A 17,919-nucleotide genomic window follows, 5' to 3' on the forward strand; every position below is an offset into this window, starting at 1 on the left:
TCAGACTTCAGCTTATTGTCTACTCTGGTCTGGTGTATTTCAGAGTTCAGCTTATTGTCTACACCGGTCTGGTGTATTTCAGACGTCAGCTTATTGTCTACACCGGTCTGGTGTATTTCAGACGTCAGCTTATTGTCTACACCGGTCTGGTGTATTCCAGACTTCAGCTTATTGTCTACACCGGTCTGGTGTATTTCAGACTTCAGCTTATGGTCTACACTGGTCTGGTATATTTCAGACTTCAGCTTATTGTCTACTCTGGTCTGGTATATTTCAGACTTCAGCTCATGGTCTAAACTGGTCTGGTGTATTTCAGGCTTCCTCTTATGGTCTACTCTGGTCTGGTATATTTCAGACTTCAGCTTATTGTCTACACTGGTCTGGTATATTTCAATCTTCAGCTTATGGTCTACACTGGTCTGGTGTATTTCAACCTTCAGCTTATGGTCTACACTGGTCCGGTGTATTTCAGACTTCAGCTTATGGTCTACACTGATCTGGTATATCTCAGACTTCATCTTATGGTCTACACCGGTCTGGTGTATTTCAGGACTTCAGCTTATGGTCTACTCTGGTCTGGTATATTTCAGACTTTAGCTCATGGTCTACACTGGTCTGGTATATCTCAGACTTCATCTTATGGTCTACACCGGTCTGGCGTATTTCAGGACTTCAGCTTATGGTCTGCTCTGGTCTGGTATATTTCAGACTTCAGCTCATGGTCTAAACTGGTCTGGTGTATTTCAGCTTTAAGCTTATAGTCTACACTGGTCTGGTGTATTTCAGACTTCAGCTCATGGTCTAAACTGGTCTGGTGTATTTCAGACTTCAGCTTATTGTCTACACTGGTCTTGTGTATTTCAGACTTCAGCTTATTGTCTACACTGGTCTGGTGTATTTCAGACTTAAGCTCATGGTCTAAACTGGTCTGGTGTATTTCAGACTTCAGCTTATTGTCTACTCTGGGCTGGTGTATTTTAGACTTCAGCTTATTGTCTACACCGGTCTGGTGTATTTCAGATTTCAGCTTATGGTCTACACTGGTCTTGTGTATTTCAGACTTCAGCTTATTGTCTACACCGGTCTGGTGTATTTCAGATTTCAGCTTATGGTCTACACTGGTCTTGTGTATTTCAGACTTCAGCTCATGGTCTACACTGGTCTGGTGTATTTCAGACTTCAGCTTATGGTTACAAATTTATCTTTTTTACTGTAAACAGGACATGTTTCTCTTACTTTTAAAACAATCAGAATAAAATATACGTGATCTTTTAAATAGGGTCCATCTTAACACCGTAGCCATGAAGCTAAAGCTATGTTTTGATTTGATTTGTTTACAGTTTTATGTCCTCTTTGAGGTTTTATGTCCTCTTTGAGGTTTTATGAAGATAGGAGATTCTGTCAAAATAGCTTTGAAGATACATACATCCTAGCTGTAAAGCTTCTCACCTAGTAACTATGACACTATAAACATCCTAGCCATGATTCAGACATAAACATTCTATCTATGACGCTTCACAAACTTCATAGCTTTGATGCTAAAAATTGCCAAAATGTTCAAGTTGCAAAGTATCAGATACAAGTGAAGTACTTATCCCTTCAGTATGAGTGGAGTGGTAGGGTTGGTATGTGTAGTGACGTCTATATGGTCCCCCCTAAACTCCCATAGATCTCCCTAATTGTGGCATGTGAATCATCACATAATTATTGTCAAAAAAATAAAAAGATACAACACCAAAAAAACGTTCAGACTGTGTGAGTCACTACCTAAAACACAAATGTCACCGCAGAAAAAAATCATCAGATGACAAAAAAATCTGGTTTTTTTTGCGGACTAACGTGATTAGTCGCCAAGATGGGATGAAGTTTATTAGCCATTGCACATCCCAGACAACACCCCCACAGACATCCCGACACAACAGAACAATAAAAATATCTGTGTGTCCCAGCACACTCGGAATGTCCCAGGTACTCTTCAACTATCACACACCAAGCTGTCTACACAGCCAATCAAGGGCAGCAAATTACTCGAATCCCTTCCCATCCAGATCCCTCCTAATATGGCAGGCAATAGAATGTTATCAGGGACATAAGGTAACTAGGGTCCCTTATCTGAATTACATGCAGAGTCCTTTCAGAACCTCTTGACAAAGCGAGGTAAGAATTTGACAAACGGCTGTGTGTAGGCTGTGTAGATATGTTAGATATCAGTACACATCTGGTCAACAAAACATTATACATCTGGTCAATCTAATATTACATGTATGGTCAACTTAACATTATATGTCTAGTCATCTAAACACAACATGTCTGGTCATCTTGACATTACATATCTGGTCAATTAAACTTTAAAAAGTCTGGTCAACTTAAAATTTAAAGTTTAGTATACTTACATTACATGAATGTCAACTTAACATTCCACATCTGTCAACTTAACATAAACATGTCTGGTCAATTCAACATATCATGTCTGGTCAACTTAACATTCCACATCTGTCAACTTAACATAAACATGTCTGGTTGATTTATAATTACATGTTTTGGCAACTTAACATTGAAAGTATGGTCAACATAACATTCAAAGTCTCGTAATCTTAATATCAGAAGTCTGGTCAACTTAACATCAAAAGTATGGTCAACCTAATATAACATCTTTGGTCATCTTAACATTGAAAGTCTGTCCAACTTAACATTCAAAGTCTGGTCATCTTAACATTTAAAGCCTGGTCATCTTAACATTAAAAGTCTGGTCAACTTAACATTCAAAGTCTGGTCATCTTAACATTCAAAGTCTGGTCATCTTAACATTAAAAGTCTGGTCAACTTAATGTTACACGACTTGGAATATTCAGGTGTCAGATAAGTCAGGTTTCACTGACTAACCATTGTGATGTTATATTTTGGAACAGCATGATATAAGTATTGACCCTCACAAAAGTAGCTAGTGGTGGTTTCATTTGATTTCTTACAAATATACTTATTCATAAAATATATGCAGATGTACATGCTTTAAGAATATGATACAAATTATCTCTAACTTAGCGCTTGGTCCCTTTAAATCGGGAACTTGGGAAACATCTTGAAGTTCTTTGCACATATTAAATCATATGGAGAATCAACTTGCCATTTGAGGCCCCTAATCTCACTGTTATTTGCATAGAATCGTTTCATACTTTCCTACCAGTAAGCCTGCCGTGCTTTCTTGCAAGCGTCCAGGCCCATGATTGGCTATAATAAGGGCGGATATCAATTCAGACACAACATACCTGATGTCAATATCATTCAAACTTAATAAATATTTATACAAAATTGTCAGTGTATTAATTACTAGGTGTGTCGGCAGAAACCAAGATAGCAGTGACAATAAATCAACACACTTTCTTCACCACAGCTATTTCATTACAAAAAAGTAATGGCGAGATCACCTCTCTAGACATACCGGGGGATCTGGGAATCACGGATATTTAGAAGATTGTTTTGTGTGACACTGCATCAGGTGGCAGCACTAAAATCACACAAACAGGCATGTGGACATACAGTACGTAGCAAGAGGGAAATTGCCAAGATTTATAATGCTGTTTATATAAATATAAACTTTATTTATTTTACAACAATTATGAAACAAGTTTTCACAACTAATAATAATCACTCTTGTTGACCCGGATGTTAGCATGCGGGGAGTCTTATTGTGGGAGGAAACCTAAGTACCCAGAGAAAACCCACGTGGTCGGGCAGGTGACCCCATACCTTTTCATGTCTGATCAGAAAATCGAACCCTGGCTGCTTTGGTGAAAGGCAAATGGTCTTTATCCACTGCGCCACCCAACCACCTTGTATTTATAATGTTATAGATATTATATTATAGGATGTATATGGCAAGGGAGAAATTGTCATAATTTTATTATCAGATGTCAAATAGTATGTTATTTATGCAGGCTTAAATTTTCATGCACCCAATTTCATGACTACATTATTGCAGTTATGAAGTTTATCAGCGCAGTTCATTTTTATGCTTGTCTTATTATTTAGCAGTTCATATTCACATATCAATCGTGAAAATATCACCCCCACCGAATATCCTGCTATTCCGTCTTTGCGTATTGCAGAGTCATCTTCTCTTGGGAGCAGGTATTGATTGTTACGTCACTTGTTTGTGAGAGTAACGTCATCAATTTTTGAGAAAACGACGTAATTTTCTCGCACAAACCAATGACGTAACAATCAATACCTGTTCCCAAGAGAAGATAACTCTGCAATACGCAAAGAGGAAATACGATATATGGCAAGGTGGAAATGATCTAGCCATTATTATAGGATTTATGGTAGGGGGAAATTGTCATGGTGGTATTTTAGGATTTATGGTAGGGGGAAATTGTCATGGTTATATTATAGGATTTATGGTAGGGGGAAATTGTCATGGTTATATTAAGAAACAAATATTCACAATACCACCGAACCTGGGTAATACAAGTGTAGTAAGGTTCCTGTATATTAAGAGATCTTACAGATAATTTTTATCATTTTTTTTGTTATCCATATTCGTTTCGCCTTACATCTGATAAATGATGTGGTTATGTTTCCTATATAAAATAATCTGTCATATTTTTTTCCGCATTTTTACTCTCTGATGTCAAATGAGGAAGTATAACAGGGGTTGGATTGGCTGACAAGTAAACAACACTGCTGTGTGTCAGCGACCCTAACTGTGACAGGGACCCTAACTGTGACATACTTCTGTATACAGACATATACACTACATACCAGGAAGTTGGACTCTTCCCAAAATACATGTATACAGGGCACCAGAGTAATTTTTGAGGCACAGGTGTTTTGGTCTTGGGTTAAGGATTTTTCTGTGGGATTCACAAAAATTTTGAGATCCGCCTACATGTATATATCCCTTATATAATGGATTCTCACCAGAACCCACCTGAACAGATCCTACAGAAATCACGAACTCATATAACTATTAAAGTATAAGAAGGGAAAGATACCATAAGAATCGTGACACTGTATTTTTAAGCTCAGAACACTGTTGTTTTTGTTTCTTCCATCTTCATCAATTTTTTTCAAGAAAGGGAGCTTGAGGCATAAGATGTCTCTTCAGGAACGATTTATCATAGCTACCTATATTGTCAACATTCATAGTTACATTTTCTGGTAGTGGAACAGGGATTCTTAACCCTTTCACCCCTACATCACTGCAATAAACTCTACCATAAGTTGATCTGGGTGGGTCCATTATGGTATAGAGTGGTGAAAGGGTTAAAGGCAATCAGTACATAAAACTAATGACAGAGCAGCAACTCCTAAAGCCTGCTTTCTGTAAAGTAAATCCTTCTTTTTGGAATGTTTCATATGGTTTGTACAAAGACTGGCCGCCATTTCTAGAATATCAAACTATTTAGAAAAAGATTAACTCTAATAATTTTGATCACTTGGATGTCTGATCCCAAGTTCTAAACTAGGGGGAGATAAGCTAGTAGTAAAATGCAGTTGACAAATTCTTCATAAAAACTTAGGGGCTGGTAGCTATATAGCCAGTCTAGTGTATATGCTTATTAATGCATTACAACATTTTTTTAGCATGCCAATAATTACCGGTATTGAAAACAACTAAGATGAGTAAATACCCGATTATTTGAAATCTTGATAGTGACTATTTTAAAGTCCTCTGATCGGGTGATCACATCAAAGAATACCAGGTGATTTGAGAAATGTCTCTTTTCCTCCAGTATATCATTGCTATCAAATACAATTTAAGGTTAAATGGATGGTTGTAGGTTTTTTGCAACAGAGAAAGTCATGTGACAAATGTGTTCACATATGTTGGGGTCGCTCAATTATTCAGAACTAAAGTTGTTTGGGAGGTTTAAAAATGCAGTCTATTATTAAGTTAACGTTCCCTCCTCCCTTTCAGCTTTTTGATGTTACAATGGGTAGGCTTATCCTGGGGTGTAAATCTGTACCTGGTATTTATCAAAATGCAATTTCCTTTTCTCTCATTGTTCAAAAGTTCAGTAAGTCCTGGGAAAATCTTGTACACGTTTCAGGTGATCTACTAGGAAGTTAATAAAATCCATTCACTACATTGATGTTTCTCTATTCATCAATGAGTAAGGCAGCAGTGTTACTGTGAAGCCAGGTCGTACAAGTCCTGTCAGTTTAAGTACATGTAAAAATAAATTCCAAACCGTCGGTATTTTAACAATTATTAAAATTTAAAATGAAAACAAAATCTCTGATTATTTCTTTGTTAACATTCACAAAATATTCACTCATAGATCTGCACAAATTAAAAATAAATAAATGAACGAAAATTTGGCAAAAAAAATGCTTAAGCTGGCCTACCTTGTAAGAACTGGTCCCTGACTGCCACATCAATGTTGACAATTGATTGATTGACATTGGAATTCATTAAGATCAATGAAAATATCCTGACATAAAATATTCAGGATTTTTCCCATTGTAGTGATATAAAAAACTGATTTAGTTGTAAGCTGTCTATTTGCTATTATGGAGTTGAACTTGAGATGAATACACACAACAATAGATAAGCTTTTCACGAGGGATACCCTTGATCTGTGACGCTCATGTTAGCAGTAAATACTAAATCAAGCTTAGGGCACACATATAAAAAGTATACAACAAAATGTGTTTTTTTTAAAGGAAGAGTGCATTGTATTCGGGGGTACATTGAGAGTAATTCATTGATCACAGTCTGTGGTACATTAGGTGATAATCTATTTGCCCAGGTACATTTGGAGCAATTTATATATATATATATATATCATGTATTCAGGTATACATTGGGCGTAATTTATTGCTTTAAGTCAGGGGTATATTTGGGGTAATTAATTGCTCAATATCAGGGGTATATTTGGGGTAATTATTTGCTCTAAGTCAGGGATATATTTAGGGTAATTAATTGCTCTAAGTCAGGGGTATATTTGGGGTAATATATTGCTCTAAGTCAGGGGCATATTTGGGGTAATTAATGACTCTAAATCAGGGATATATTTGGGGTAATTAATTGGGGTAATTAATTGCTGTAAGTCAGGGGTATATTTGGGGTAATTAATTGCTCTAAGTCAGGGATATAATTGGGGTAATTAAATGCTCTAGGTCAGGGGTATATTTGGGGTAATTAATTGGGGTAATTAATTGCTCTAAGTCAGGGGTATATTTGGGGTAATTAATTGCTCTCAGTCAGGGATATATTTGGGGTAATTAATTGGGGTAATTAATTGCTCTAAGTCAGGGGTATATTTGGGGTAATTAATTGGTGTAATTAATTGCTCTAAGTCAGGGGTATATTTGGGGTAATTAATTGCTCTAGGTCAGGGATATATTTGGGTTAATTAATTGGGGTAATTAATTGCTCTAAGTCAGGGGTATATTTGGGGTAATTAATTGCTCTAAGTCAGGGATATATTTGGGGTAATTAAATGCTCTAAGTCAGGGATATATTTGGGGTAATTAATTGCTCTAAGTCAGGGGTATATTTGGGGTAATTCATTGCTCCAAGTCAGGGGTATATTTGGGGTAATATATTGCTCTTAGTCATGGGTATATTTGGGGTAATTCATTGCTCTAAGCCAGGGGTATATTTGGGGTAATATATTTCTCTTAGTCATGGGTATATTTGGGGTAATTAATTGCTCTAAGTCAGGGGTACATTTGGGGTAATATATTGCTCTAAGTCAGGAGCATATTTGGGGTAATTAATTGCTCTAAGTCAGGGACATGTTTGGGGTAATATATTGCTCTAAGCCAGGGACATGTTTGGGGTAAAATATTGCTCTAAGTCAGGGGTATATTTGGGGTAATATATTGCTCTAAGCCAGGGACATATTTGGGGTAATATATTGTTCTAAGTCAGGGGTACATTTGGGGTAATATATTGCTCTAAGTCAGGGGTATATTTGGGGTCATATATTGCTCTAAGTCAGGGGTACATTTGGGGTAATATATTGCTCTAAGCCAGGGACATATTTGGGGTAATATATTGCTCTAAGTCAGGGGTACATTTGGGGTAATATATTGCTCTAAGTCAGGGGTATATTTGGGGTCATATATTGCTCTAAGTCAGGGGTACATTTGGGGTAATATATTGCTCTAAGTCAGGGGTATATTTGGGGTAATATATTGCTCTAAGTCAGGGGTATATTTGGGGTAATATATTGCTCTAAGTCAGGGGTATATTTGGGGTAATATATTGCTCTAAGTCAGGGGTATATTTGGGGTAATATATTGCTCTAAGTCAGGGGTATATTTGGGGTAATATATTGCTCTAAGTCAGGGGTATATTTGGGGTAATATATTGCTCTAAGTCAGGGGCATACTTTGGGGTAATTAATTGCCATTACTCAGTACTGACTCTAATAATAGCCAGGATGAATATATTACTAGAAAAAAAGAAAAAAAACGCATGTAGGGGGTGGGCTGTTATTGGAGTCATTGTTGCCAATCACACATCATGAAGTTAGGGAAAGGGGTAATTATTGGAGACATAATTTAGAATTGTGAAAATCAAGCGCTATATTAGTCCTATGTATTGTTAACAGACCATGGTTGGGTCTGGTGATAATCCAGCTTTAGACGCAACGTTTATGTTCAGTAAAATCTACTATCTAATGGTGTCAGTGGCACTGTCAGAGTGTGGAGGCCCAAACAAAGAGTAGCACCCATACTTGTACACTTAAAATGCATTGTATGTAAAGGAAAACCTTTATTCAGACAAAGCCGAGTATATCGGCTTACTAGCTACACCACTTTTAAACCGTCGCTAGTAATTATTACATTTTTTACGGATTGATATAATCTAACAAAATTGACTCCAGCAAGTACTTTTTGGTGCTCTTTGTTACTGTTTATTGACCTAATGTGTATTTATCTGTAAAATGTTATAATTAGATGTAGAATCAAAGCTAAAGAGGACAATTTCTGGGTTACATAGAAACCATGTCAAAAGGGGAATGGGCGATTTTTTTAAATGGGAATATCTTCAAAATTCAAAACTTTTAGGACATTTTTGCCCCAAGTGGAGGGGTGGGGTATTAGAGCATGGGCTAATATCAGAAATGATACAGTATGTTGTGTGCTCAGTCAGTAGTATATTTGGGGCAAAATACTGCACTTTGTCGGTCAGGGGTACATTTGGGGCAAACTATTGCACTCAGTCTGGGTACATTTAGGTTAATATATCCCCCCGTACTAGCGCTCAGTCAGTCAAACAAGGGATACGTCAGGTGACAAGGGACCAACAGCTCTGTATCCAATCAGTGAGACTGTTTTGATCTTTGAATAGTTTTCAAGGGTGACAGACTGAACAAAAACAGTTTTACTGTACAGACAAAGAAACTATATTTCATAACAGGATATTTAAATCCTTGAATTTAAAAATGCTTGTAGATCTGGGATGGAGAGATAATATTTCTTTAGATAAAATGCATCACTTTTAATAAAATTGATGCAGTCATTATGCTTTAGGTATCATTACCAGATGCCTTTTGTTTAATGAATCACCTGACAGAATACCGTACACAGCATTGCCTGACCTTTATGTAAAACCACATATACTAACGGCAAACCAAACCAAACTAACAGAATTAATGAATCTGTCAAAAATAGTGAGTTCTGATCTATCATTTTAATTAGATTTTTATTCCTCGTCCTGTTATTAATAACATCATGACAAATTTCAGTTTTAAACAAGCAGGTATGCATTGATCATTTGTACTTTTAAGTATATCTTTGATTGAAACTCAAATTAAATCTTTCAGATGCCATGTTTGTCTGGAGTCGGGGAATAAGAAGAACATGTTGGCTTTAAACACTTACTGTTTTTCTTCCGATTAATACACACAAGAGGTCCAGAGGGTCTATTTTGCTCACCTGGATATTTATGCAATACATGTAACGGCAATACTCTAATAACATGCCATTCAGATTGATATGTCTCGCCTTTACCCCTCTGCACATGTCAAGTTTGGTTGGTTTAGCACTTACATAACTTAAACGCAAAAAAGGAGATGCCGACAAAGTCAATGGACCATGAAAGGTAGGCCGCATCCAGCATGTAATGCATGGGTTGAGATGAACTACATAAGATGCATTTACGGTCCAAGTTTGGTTTGTCTAGCACTTATACTTTTCCGTCGTGCCTTAGTCTAGCTTCCACTACTACGTGGCGGCGAGACAAATAATAACATTAAAAGTAAGATTCAAAGGATAAAGTCACAGTCTTATCAGGTGCTAACTACTAGTCCTATGCCACCTAGCTAATATCTCCCTATGTGTATGCCTGCGTGTGTGCTGGAGATGTAATGTGGGACCGTGCTTCAAATGGCATCATTTATAGTGCCACCGCACTTGAATGCTACAGCACAGATACCCCATCCACCCCAGACCAATTTATACTCCACCTGGGTTGTTGGAGTTGTGTTGGCAGGAGAAAAACACTTTCTATGAATATCCATGTGTACAACATTAATGTTAGACCTCTAAAGAACCTCTGTACATAAACTCAGCATCCTAACATGGCTCAGCATCCTAACTCAGCATCCTAACCTATCATGTGAACGGTGATCCATTACAAAAGTTTAACCCAAACTTTAACCTGCAGATTTTGGCCAAGATAGTTAAGTGGAAAGCATGTCAAAAATTGAATAAAAAAAATATTATTTTCCATTTTCAATCCATAGCATCCTAACATCATTATTAAGTGTATGGTAAGCCATTACAAAACTTAAACCAAAACCTTAACCAAAGGTAGGGGACTAATAAGATTTACTGGTCAGAAGGAGTACCCTTTAAAAGACTTTACCACCCAAATTACACCTTGTTTAGCCTTGTTGCAAGTCCCCAAGGGTGTTATCTCTTCAGGTCATGCTCAGCAAGCAGTAATGTGGTTATAGGGTGAGGTTTTCAACCAATTCCATGTTATGACCCAGGAACTACTTGTAAGTCCTCTGGGACGGGGCTGAATCTGGCACCAATCCTGGTAGCATGGATGCATTTGTCTCTTCATGTCCATAACGTATCTTAAAAGTTATATAGTAGGGATTTTGTACTTTTGAAATAGTACAGCTGCTCACTAAAATTTCCTCTCTTGGAGTCCCATCCTTCCAGCCCAAGGGGTCACATCAACTTCATTTAAACAGTTTTTTATCCCCTCGCCTTTTTGATATTTCGAACCAAATATGGTTACAATCTGTACAGCCATTTAGGAGTAGGAATCTGAAGCAAAAATGCCCTTACTTTGCATTATTGGCTCCCGCCCACTCCTCAGGATCCAGGGGAGCTCCCTTGTAGTACGTAGTGCACACATTTTCTGCTATCACTATTTAGAGGTTACTTTACTCTATTCATTCTATTGGGGTCAAATTTCCCACATAAATGATGTTATAGGCTTATACACAGAACTAAGTTACTTTGGGGTATTTTGGCATCTACACTTTTTTTTGTGTTTCGCACAAAATTTGGTGGTTATTTTGTTAAATCAAACCTTGTCATTGATGATTCCACAGCATAATATTTTGGTGCGTGTTGATGCCTGAAGTTATGTATTTGCTCTATCAATCTTCAAGGTTATGGCAAATTACAGGTAGATTTTGAAATAATAAAATACACTTGAAAGCCATAACTTACATGATTATACTCTTTGACTTAAAGTGACTATAAATATATAGCCAATGTTTATCAGGGTATTACTATGTGTTTCTAAAGTACGAGCTGTTCAATAATTCCATAAATATGTAATAGGACGAGGAATAGTGATAAAGAAAGTGCCGTTGCTGGGGCTCGAACCTGCGACCCTTGGCTCTCCAGCCCGATGCTCTACCGCTGAGCTAAAGGGAAATTCACAACAGCTGACGCTTGTAAGGCAACCTAATCAATGCACATCTTTTACACTATTCCCCCTTTTTTTCTAACACCAACCCAGGTTCTTTGACTCCCCGTCAAGGGTTCTCCTACCTTGAACGGGGAGGGTCAACGGCACCAGTTTTTAGGAGGATGAGGAATAGTGATAAAGAAAGTGCCGTCGCAGGGGCTCAAACCCGCAACCCTTGGCTCCCCAGCCCGATGCTCTACCGCTAAGCTAAAGGGAAATTCCCTACAGTTGACGCTTGTAAGGCAACCTAATCAATGCACATCTTTTACAAATATACATTCTTTGTATCTCATCTCACCTGGCTTTACTGGGGCACACAGGTATTCTTATCTGTGTGTCATCTATCGCTAGCAATGGGACAGACTTACCCATATAGCCTTGAACACAACTTACTACCAGTAAACAATGGATAACAGCAAAGAGTATGGACACCTTCAGATGAATTCATATCATTACTGATGTGTTTTGGACCATGTGTATTAATCCTGCTCGAAATATCAAATCTACATTTTGCTTAGGCGGTGATTATATAGCTCACGAAAGTTAAATATTGGGTATTGTGGCATTTTGGTGTGTTTAATTTTGGTTCATTCACTCCTAGTGCCAAATAAACCAAAATATAACCACATCTGAAATACCTCAAAGTACCGTATGTACAACGACATAGAAATAGGAAACATACACTCACCTGTCGTCATTCATGGTGACATAGTTACGTTGCATTTCTATTGAATTCTGGGTGACCTGTAAATTTTCTCCTCGAGACATCATCCGTTCTATACGGATATTTCGACAAGAGTTCATACTTTTTCTTGCTGTACGCATCAGAAATTGTGACAACAAACTCACAGACCAGTTTTCTGGTATAGACTGGATCACCTACAACAAGTAGACCACATTATAATGATGGATGGTGTGTAATATTGGCAGATGGTGTGTAATATTGGCAGATGGTGTGTAATATTGGCAGATGGTGTGTAATAATAATATATACAGCATTTGCTATAGCCCCCTATCTAGCTAGAATAAGCCACTCTAAAGAGCTTTACAGTACATAGATATATAATTAATGCAATTAGCATATACAATAATCAATACAATTTATGAGGAATTCGCAGGAGATGCCTTATCAGGCGCTAGCTACTAGTCCTATGCTACCTGGTTAATATCTCCCTATGTGTGTATGCCTGTGTGAGTGCTGAAGATGTAATGTGGGACCGTGCTTCCAATGGCACCATTTATAGTGCCACTGCACTTGAATGCTACAGCACAGATACCGTAGCATCCACCCCAGATCAATATATTATCCACCTGGGTTGTTGGAGTTGTGTGGACAGGAGAAAAAGACTTTCTATGAATGTCCATTTGTACGACAACTTTGGGAATCGAACCCCCACCGCCTGCGTGGAAGGCTGAGTGTAAACCACTTTACCGATCCGCCCATAGTGACAGAAGGTGTGTTATACTGACAGATAGTGTGTTATACTAACAGATGGTGTGTAATACTGACAGATGGTGTGTACTATTCACAGATGGTGTATTGTATTGACAGATGGTGTAATACTGACATGATGTGTAATACTGACAGATGGTGTGTTATACTGACAGATGGGATGTTATGCTGACAGATGGTGTGTACTATTCACAGATGGTGTGTTATACTGACAGATGGCGTGTACTATTCACAGATGGGATGTTATACTGACAGATGGTGTGTACTATTCACAGATGGTGTATTGTATTGACAGATGGTGGAATACTGACATGATGTGTAATACTGACAGATGGTGTGTCCTATTCACAGATGCTGTGTTATACTTACAGATGGTGTATTATACTTACAGATGGTGTGTTATACTTACAGATGGTGTGTTATACTGACAGATGGTGTGTTATACTGACAGATGGTATGTTATGCTGACAGATGGTATGTTATGCTGACAGATGGTGTGTTATGTGTTATACTGACAGATGATGTGTTATACTGACAAATAGTGAGGTTTACCGACAGATGGTGTGTTATACTGAATGATTTTGTAATCCTATGTAACCTTGAAAGATAACTTACCTTAACAGTATCAAACTCTGAGAGATTGCTGTTTAGCAGAGTCACAGCCGGCTGGACCAGAGAATCTCTTTGTCTGAAATAGCAGAAACCCAGTGATGAAATAACTTTCTCACAACTTAAAGCTTACATTTCAAATATTCATTTTTTTTAAAAATGTCCATTTGAATTATATTTCAATATCTAAATAACACCAGATGGTGAAATAAAACAGCAATTAAGGATTCCTGTCCCACTGCAGGCAAAACACTAGAGCCCTCCACTGTAGGTGTTTGTATGTACAGTACCGTCCCCTTGATGTTGATATAGATATAGCAGTAGTGTGGCTTTGGGGGTAGCTGAGTAAGTTAGAGCTACAGTCCCTGGATTGAGGTCCAGGGTTCAAACCTTTGTCAGGTTCTGGTACATTTTTTCTCTCAGAACGCTGTTGGTGATTCTTTCTGGTTTCTTTCATCTTTATTACTTTTTCACAAAAGTTCTGTGCTCGAGTCAAATGATCCCAATGCATAGTTACCTTGTTTTAAAAAAAACTTGAAATTTTCTATACCTGTGTATTTTACGCACCCCCCACTTTGGGTATTAAATTTCTGAAAAAAAAGTGCGCAAATTACATGGGTTTTTACGGTACATGTTATGGCTTTGGTACAGGGATCGGTAACAGAGAGTGATGTTGGTCCGACAGATCAGACAGTCTTTGTTTTATCTATTGTGATTAAAGATTGAAACAATTACAATAATGGGTGATTGTTTTGGATATTTTAAGTTCTTCCTAACTCACATTTCATGACCAGTATTGCCTCACAACAGAGGTCATGCAGTGTGACAAGAGTAAGTTACCTTGATCCTTATCAAACTACAACACTGGAGGGCATGTGTAAGTGTTATATATAAATGAGTAACCTATTGCAATCAAATAGATGAAGTTGATTTTGAATCAACAGAACCCACAAGCAAATGCCATCTGATACCAATAGAACTTGAATAATAAGTTTGTTGGAGTTTTCAGAAACACAAGATGTACATTTTGCAAATTCAATATAAAGTCTTGTAATTTAACATTAACTTAAAAGTTCACTGTAGATTCTTTTAAAACTCACTCATAGGACGGGTCGAGGTACACACTCAGCAGTATATGGAATAGCCTCTTTCGAACACTAGGATCTTTGCCCTGAGAGTTGACGAGGCAGTAGGTTTCAGCGGCCCCATAATCCTTCAATTTGTGCACCAGTATACGCAGGGCCTTGTCGTGTTCCTCTAGCTGTCAAACACAAAAGCAATAATTATGACAAACTTCCTCCAGCTGTCAAACACAATAGCAATAATAACGACAAACTCATCTCAAATATACTAGTAGAACAGCTATGCATGTCAAAGGTTTCCAAGTACCGTATGATCAAACAACTGACCAATAAACTGTACCTAAAGAGAGATAACTGGAAATGGACAATCAACTGACCAATCCCTAGATAAAGATTGTCTATAGAAAATCCATTGACCAATACTGAAATAGAGGTATTTAACAATGGATAACCAACAGACCAACACCAAAATAAAGATACCTGGCCCAATTCTCACCTTTCCATACAGTATGGCACATTCTGCATACATATCAGTCTGTTTGACCTTGCCGAGGATGAGCTGTACTCTATATAAATTTGACATCTGTAGAATGTGCCGTAACTTAGACCTGGAACACAAATAAACTCTAACAGTTAATCAATTGATACAAGGTTGTATACTGAACCTCTTATCATACGTCTCTTTCTCTGGTAGAGGATACAAGGTTTTATACTGAACCTCTTATTATACATCTCTTTCTTTGGTTGAGGATACAAGGTTTTATACTGAACCCCTTATTATACATCTCTTTCTCTAGTAGAGGATACAAGGTTTTATACTGAACCCCTTATTATACATCTCTTTCTTTGGTAGAGGATACAAGATTTTATACTGAACCTCTTATTATACATCTCTTTCTCTGGTAGAGGATACAAGGTTTTATAGTGAACCCCTTATTATACATCTCTTTCTCTGGTAGAGGATACAAGGTTTTATACTGAACCTCTTATTATACATCTCTTTCTCTGGTAGGGGATATTAGTGTTCTAGACTGTGTTAAATCTTTATCTGTTATATATTTTTATTCAGTCTTTGACTTAATTACATTAAAATATGTTTTGCTTCAAATGCACTGTCTATTTTTGTGGCAATTCCAAAATATTAAGAACAAATCCTGAGAAATAAATACATGCATGCTTCAAATTTTTCTCACCTGGCAATATCTAAATGTTCTTTTTTAACATTGTTCTCTTTCATAAGCTGTAGTACAGCATCCAGGTAAAGCACTGCAAGGTGGGTGTGGTACTTCTCTTTCTGTTAACAGGATGTTACATGTATTACAAATTCAGGCGACGCCCACTTAAACAATTATTGTGCTACATTGTAAAACATTAAGTCAAGTAAAGAAACAAAAGTCTGAGTTAGAATTCTTCCTATATCATGTAATTTGTTCCTAGGGACATTGAATTATGTACAGCTGTAGATTTGGTGAAACACAGGATTCTTAAAACACATGAAGTAAAAAACAATGAAGCTTTAAAATTTGAGGAATATCAATTATTGAATGACATATATTTTAACTGAAATGAATGAAATCTGTCTTATCAATAACCTGACTCAAATAAAATCATGAAACATAAGAAAACAAAGCAAATTACTTCGAGCAGTCCATACCCTCTCTTTAAGAACAAACATAAAAAATTAACAAAGGGCTCTAGCTCTGTACACAGCAGGGCATGATACTTGATTTCAGCTAGCAACACTAAACCATCCCAAAATGTACGAACATATTTAAAGGCCCCTTAATTATGTTTTTCTTAAGAATTCCTTTAGGCTTTCCCTCAATTTATTGCAAGCCCCTTTATAATGCCAATATTTCTTTGAAAAAATGGTGGCAATATGACAAGGTTTTGTTGTACCGTAGTATGTTGTACATTTCAAAAGAAGAGATGACCAGACAACGTGACATAGTCAACAGACAACGTGACATAGTCAACAGACAACGTGACATAGACAACAGACAACGTGACATAGACAACAGACAACGTGAAATAGACAACAGACAACGTGACATAGTCAACAGAAAACGTGACATAGACAACAGACAATGTGACATTAGTCAACAGACAATGTGACATAGACAACAGACAACGTGACATAGTCAACAGACAATGTGACATAGTCAACAGACAACGTGACATAGACAACAGACAACATGACAGAGTCAACAGACAATGTGACATAGTCAACAGACAACGTGACATAGTCAACAGACAATGTGACATAGTCAACAGACAATGTGACATAGTCAACAGCGTATTGATGGTGGTGATTCAATATTGCACATAAAAAATTGCCAAAAAAACATTAACCAAGTCCAATTAACCAGTTTTGGCCCATAAAATATGAAAATATAGTTCAGCACATTGCTTATACTCCCTATAATACTTCAACCTCATAATAGACAACTGTGTATTGAGTGTGTTGATCCAACACTGTCTGGAAAAACTTGCCCAAAAAATGTAACCTCAGTGAAATTGGACGCCGACACGGGGGTGACTACATTAGCCCCCTCTGTTCCTCGAATAGGAGAACTAAAACAGAAAAATCTTTTTAAATGTTTTGTGCTGATGTTGTTCTAACCTCTAGCTTCTTTTGAAACACCAAATGTTCCAGGTATGTGATGACTGCCTCTGGAAACCTATGTAGGTAGTCTATCACAGCCTCTGGTCGTAAACGCTCGGACGGGGGCTCCTTAGCAGGCCGCTCTGTAAACACCTGTAAACACATTATATGTAAGTTGACAAGACATGCAAAACAAAATTCCCCAGTATGTAATCACATTTATATTTATAGTCCTACATCATTTACTTTAATCTGGATTTTAAATCTGCCCCCC

The 17,919-nt window shown here is 37.3% G+C and overlaps 1 protein-coding gene across 1 annotated transcript in view; it reads right to left on the minus strand.

Annotated features, from left to right (window-relative positions):
• The window catches only part of LOC110450131 (transforming growth factor-beta receptor-associated protein 1-like), a 44,906-nt gene that overhangs the window by 13,373 nt on the left and 13,614 nt on the right, over window positions 1–17,919 (minus strand). Inside the window, exons 16-21 of the mRNA XM_021497410.1 lie at window positions 17,664–17,798; window positions 16,234–16,334; window positions 15,537–15,648; window positions 15,059–15,219; window positions 13,965–14,037; window positions 12,585–12,775 (exon numbers count right to left, since the gene is read on the minus strand). Of these exons, the coding sequence (XP_021353085.1) occupies window positions 12,585–12,775; window positions 13,965–14,037; window positions 15,059–15,219; window positions 15,537–15,648; window positions 16,234–16,334; window positions 17,664–17,798 (773 nt within the window). The remainder of the gene's footprint in view (window positions 1–12,584; window positions 12,776–13,964; window positions 14,038–15,058; window positions 15,220–15,536; window positions 15,649–16,233; window positions 16,335–17,663; window positions 17,799–17,919) is intronic.

The sequence above is a fragment of the Mizuhopecten yessoensis genome, unplaced genomic scaffold (genome assembly GCF_002113885.1).
Source record: "Mizuhopecten yessoensis strain PY_sf001 unplaced genomic scaffold, ASM211388v2 scaffold4999.3, whole genome shotgun sequence".
NCBI lineage: Eukaryota > Metazoa > Mollusca > Bivalvia > Pectinida > Pectinidae > Mizuhopecten > Mizuhopecten yessoensis.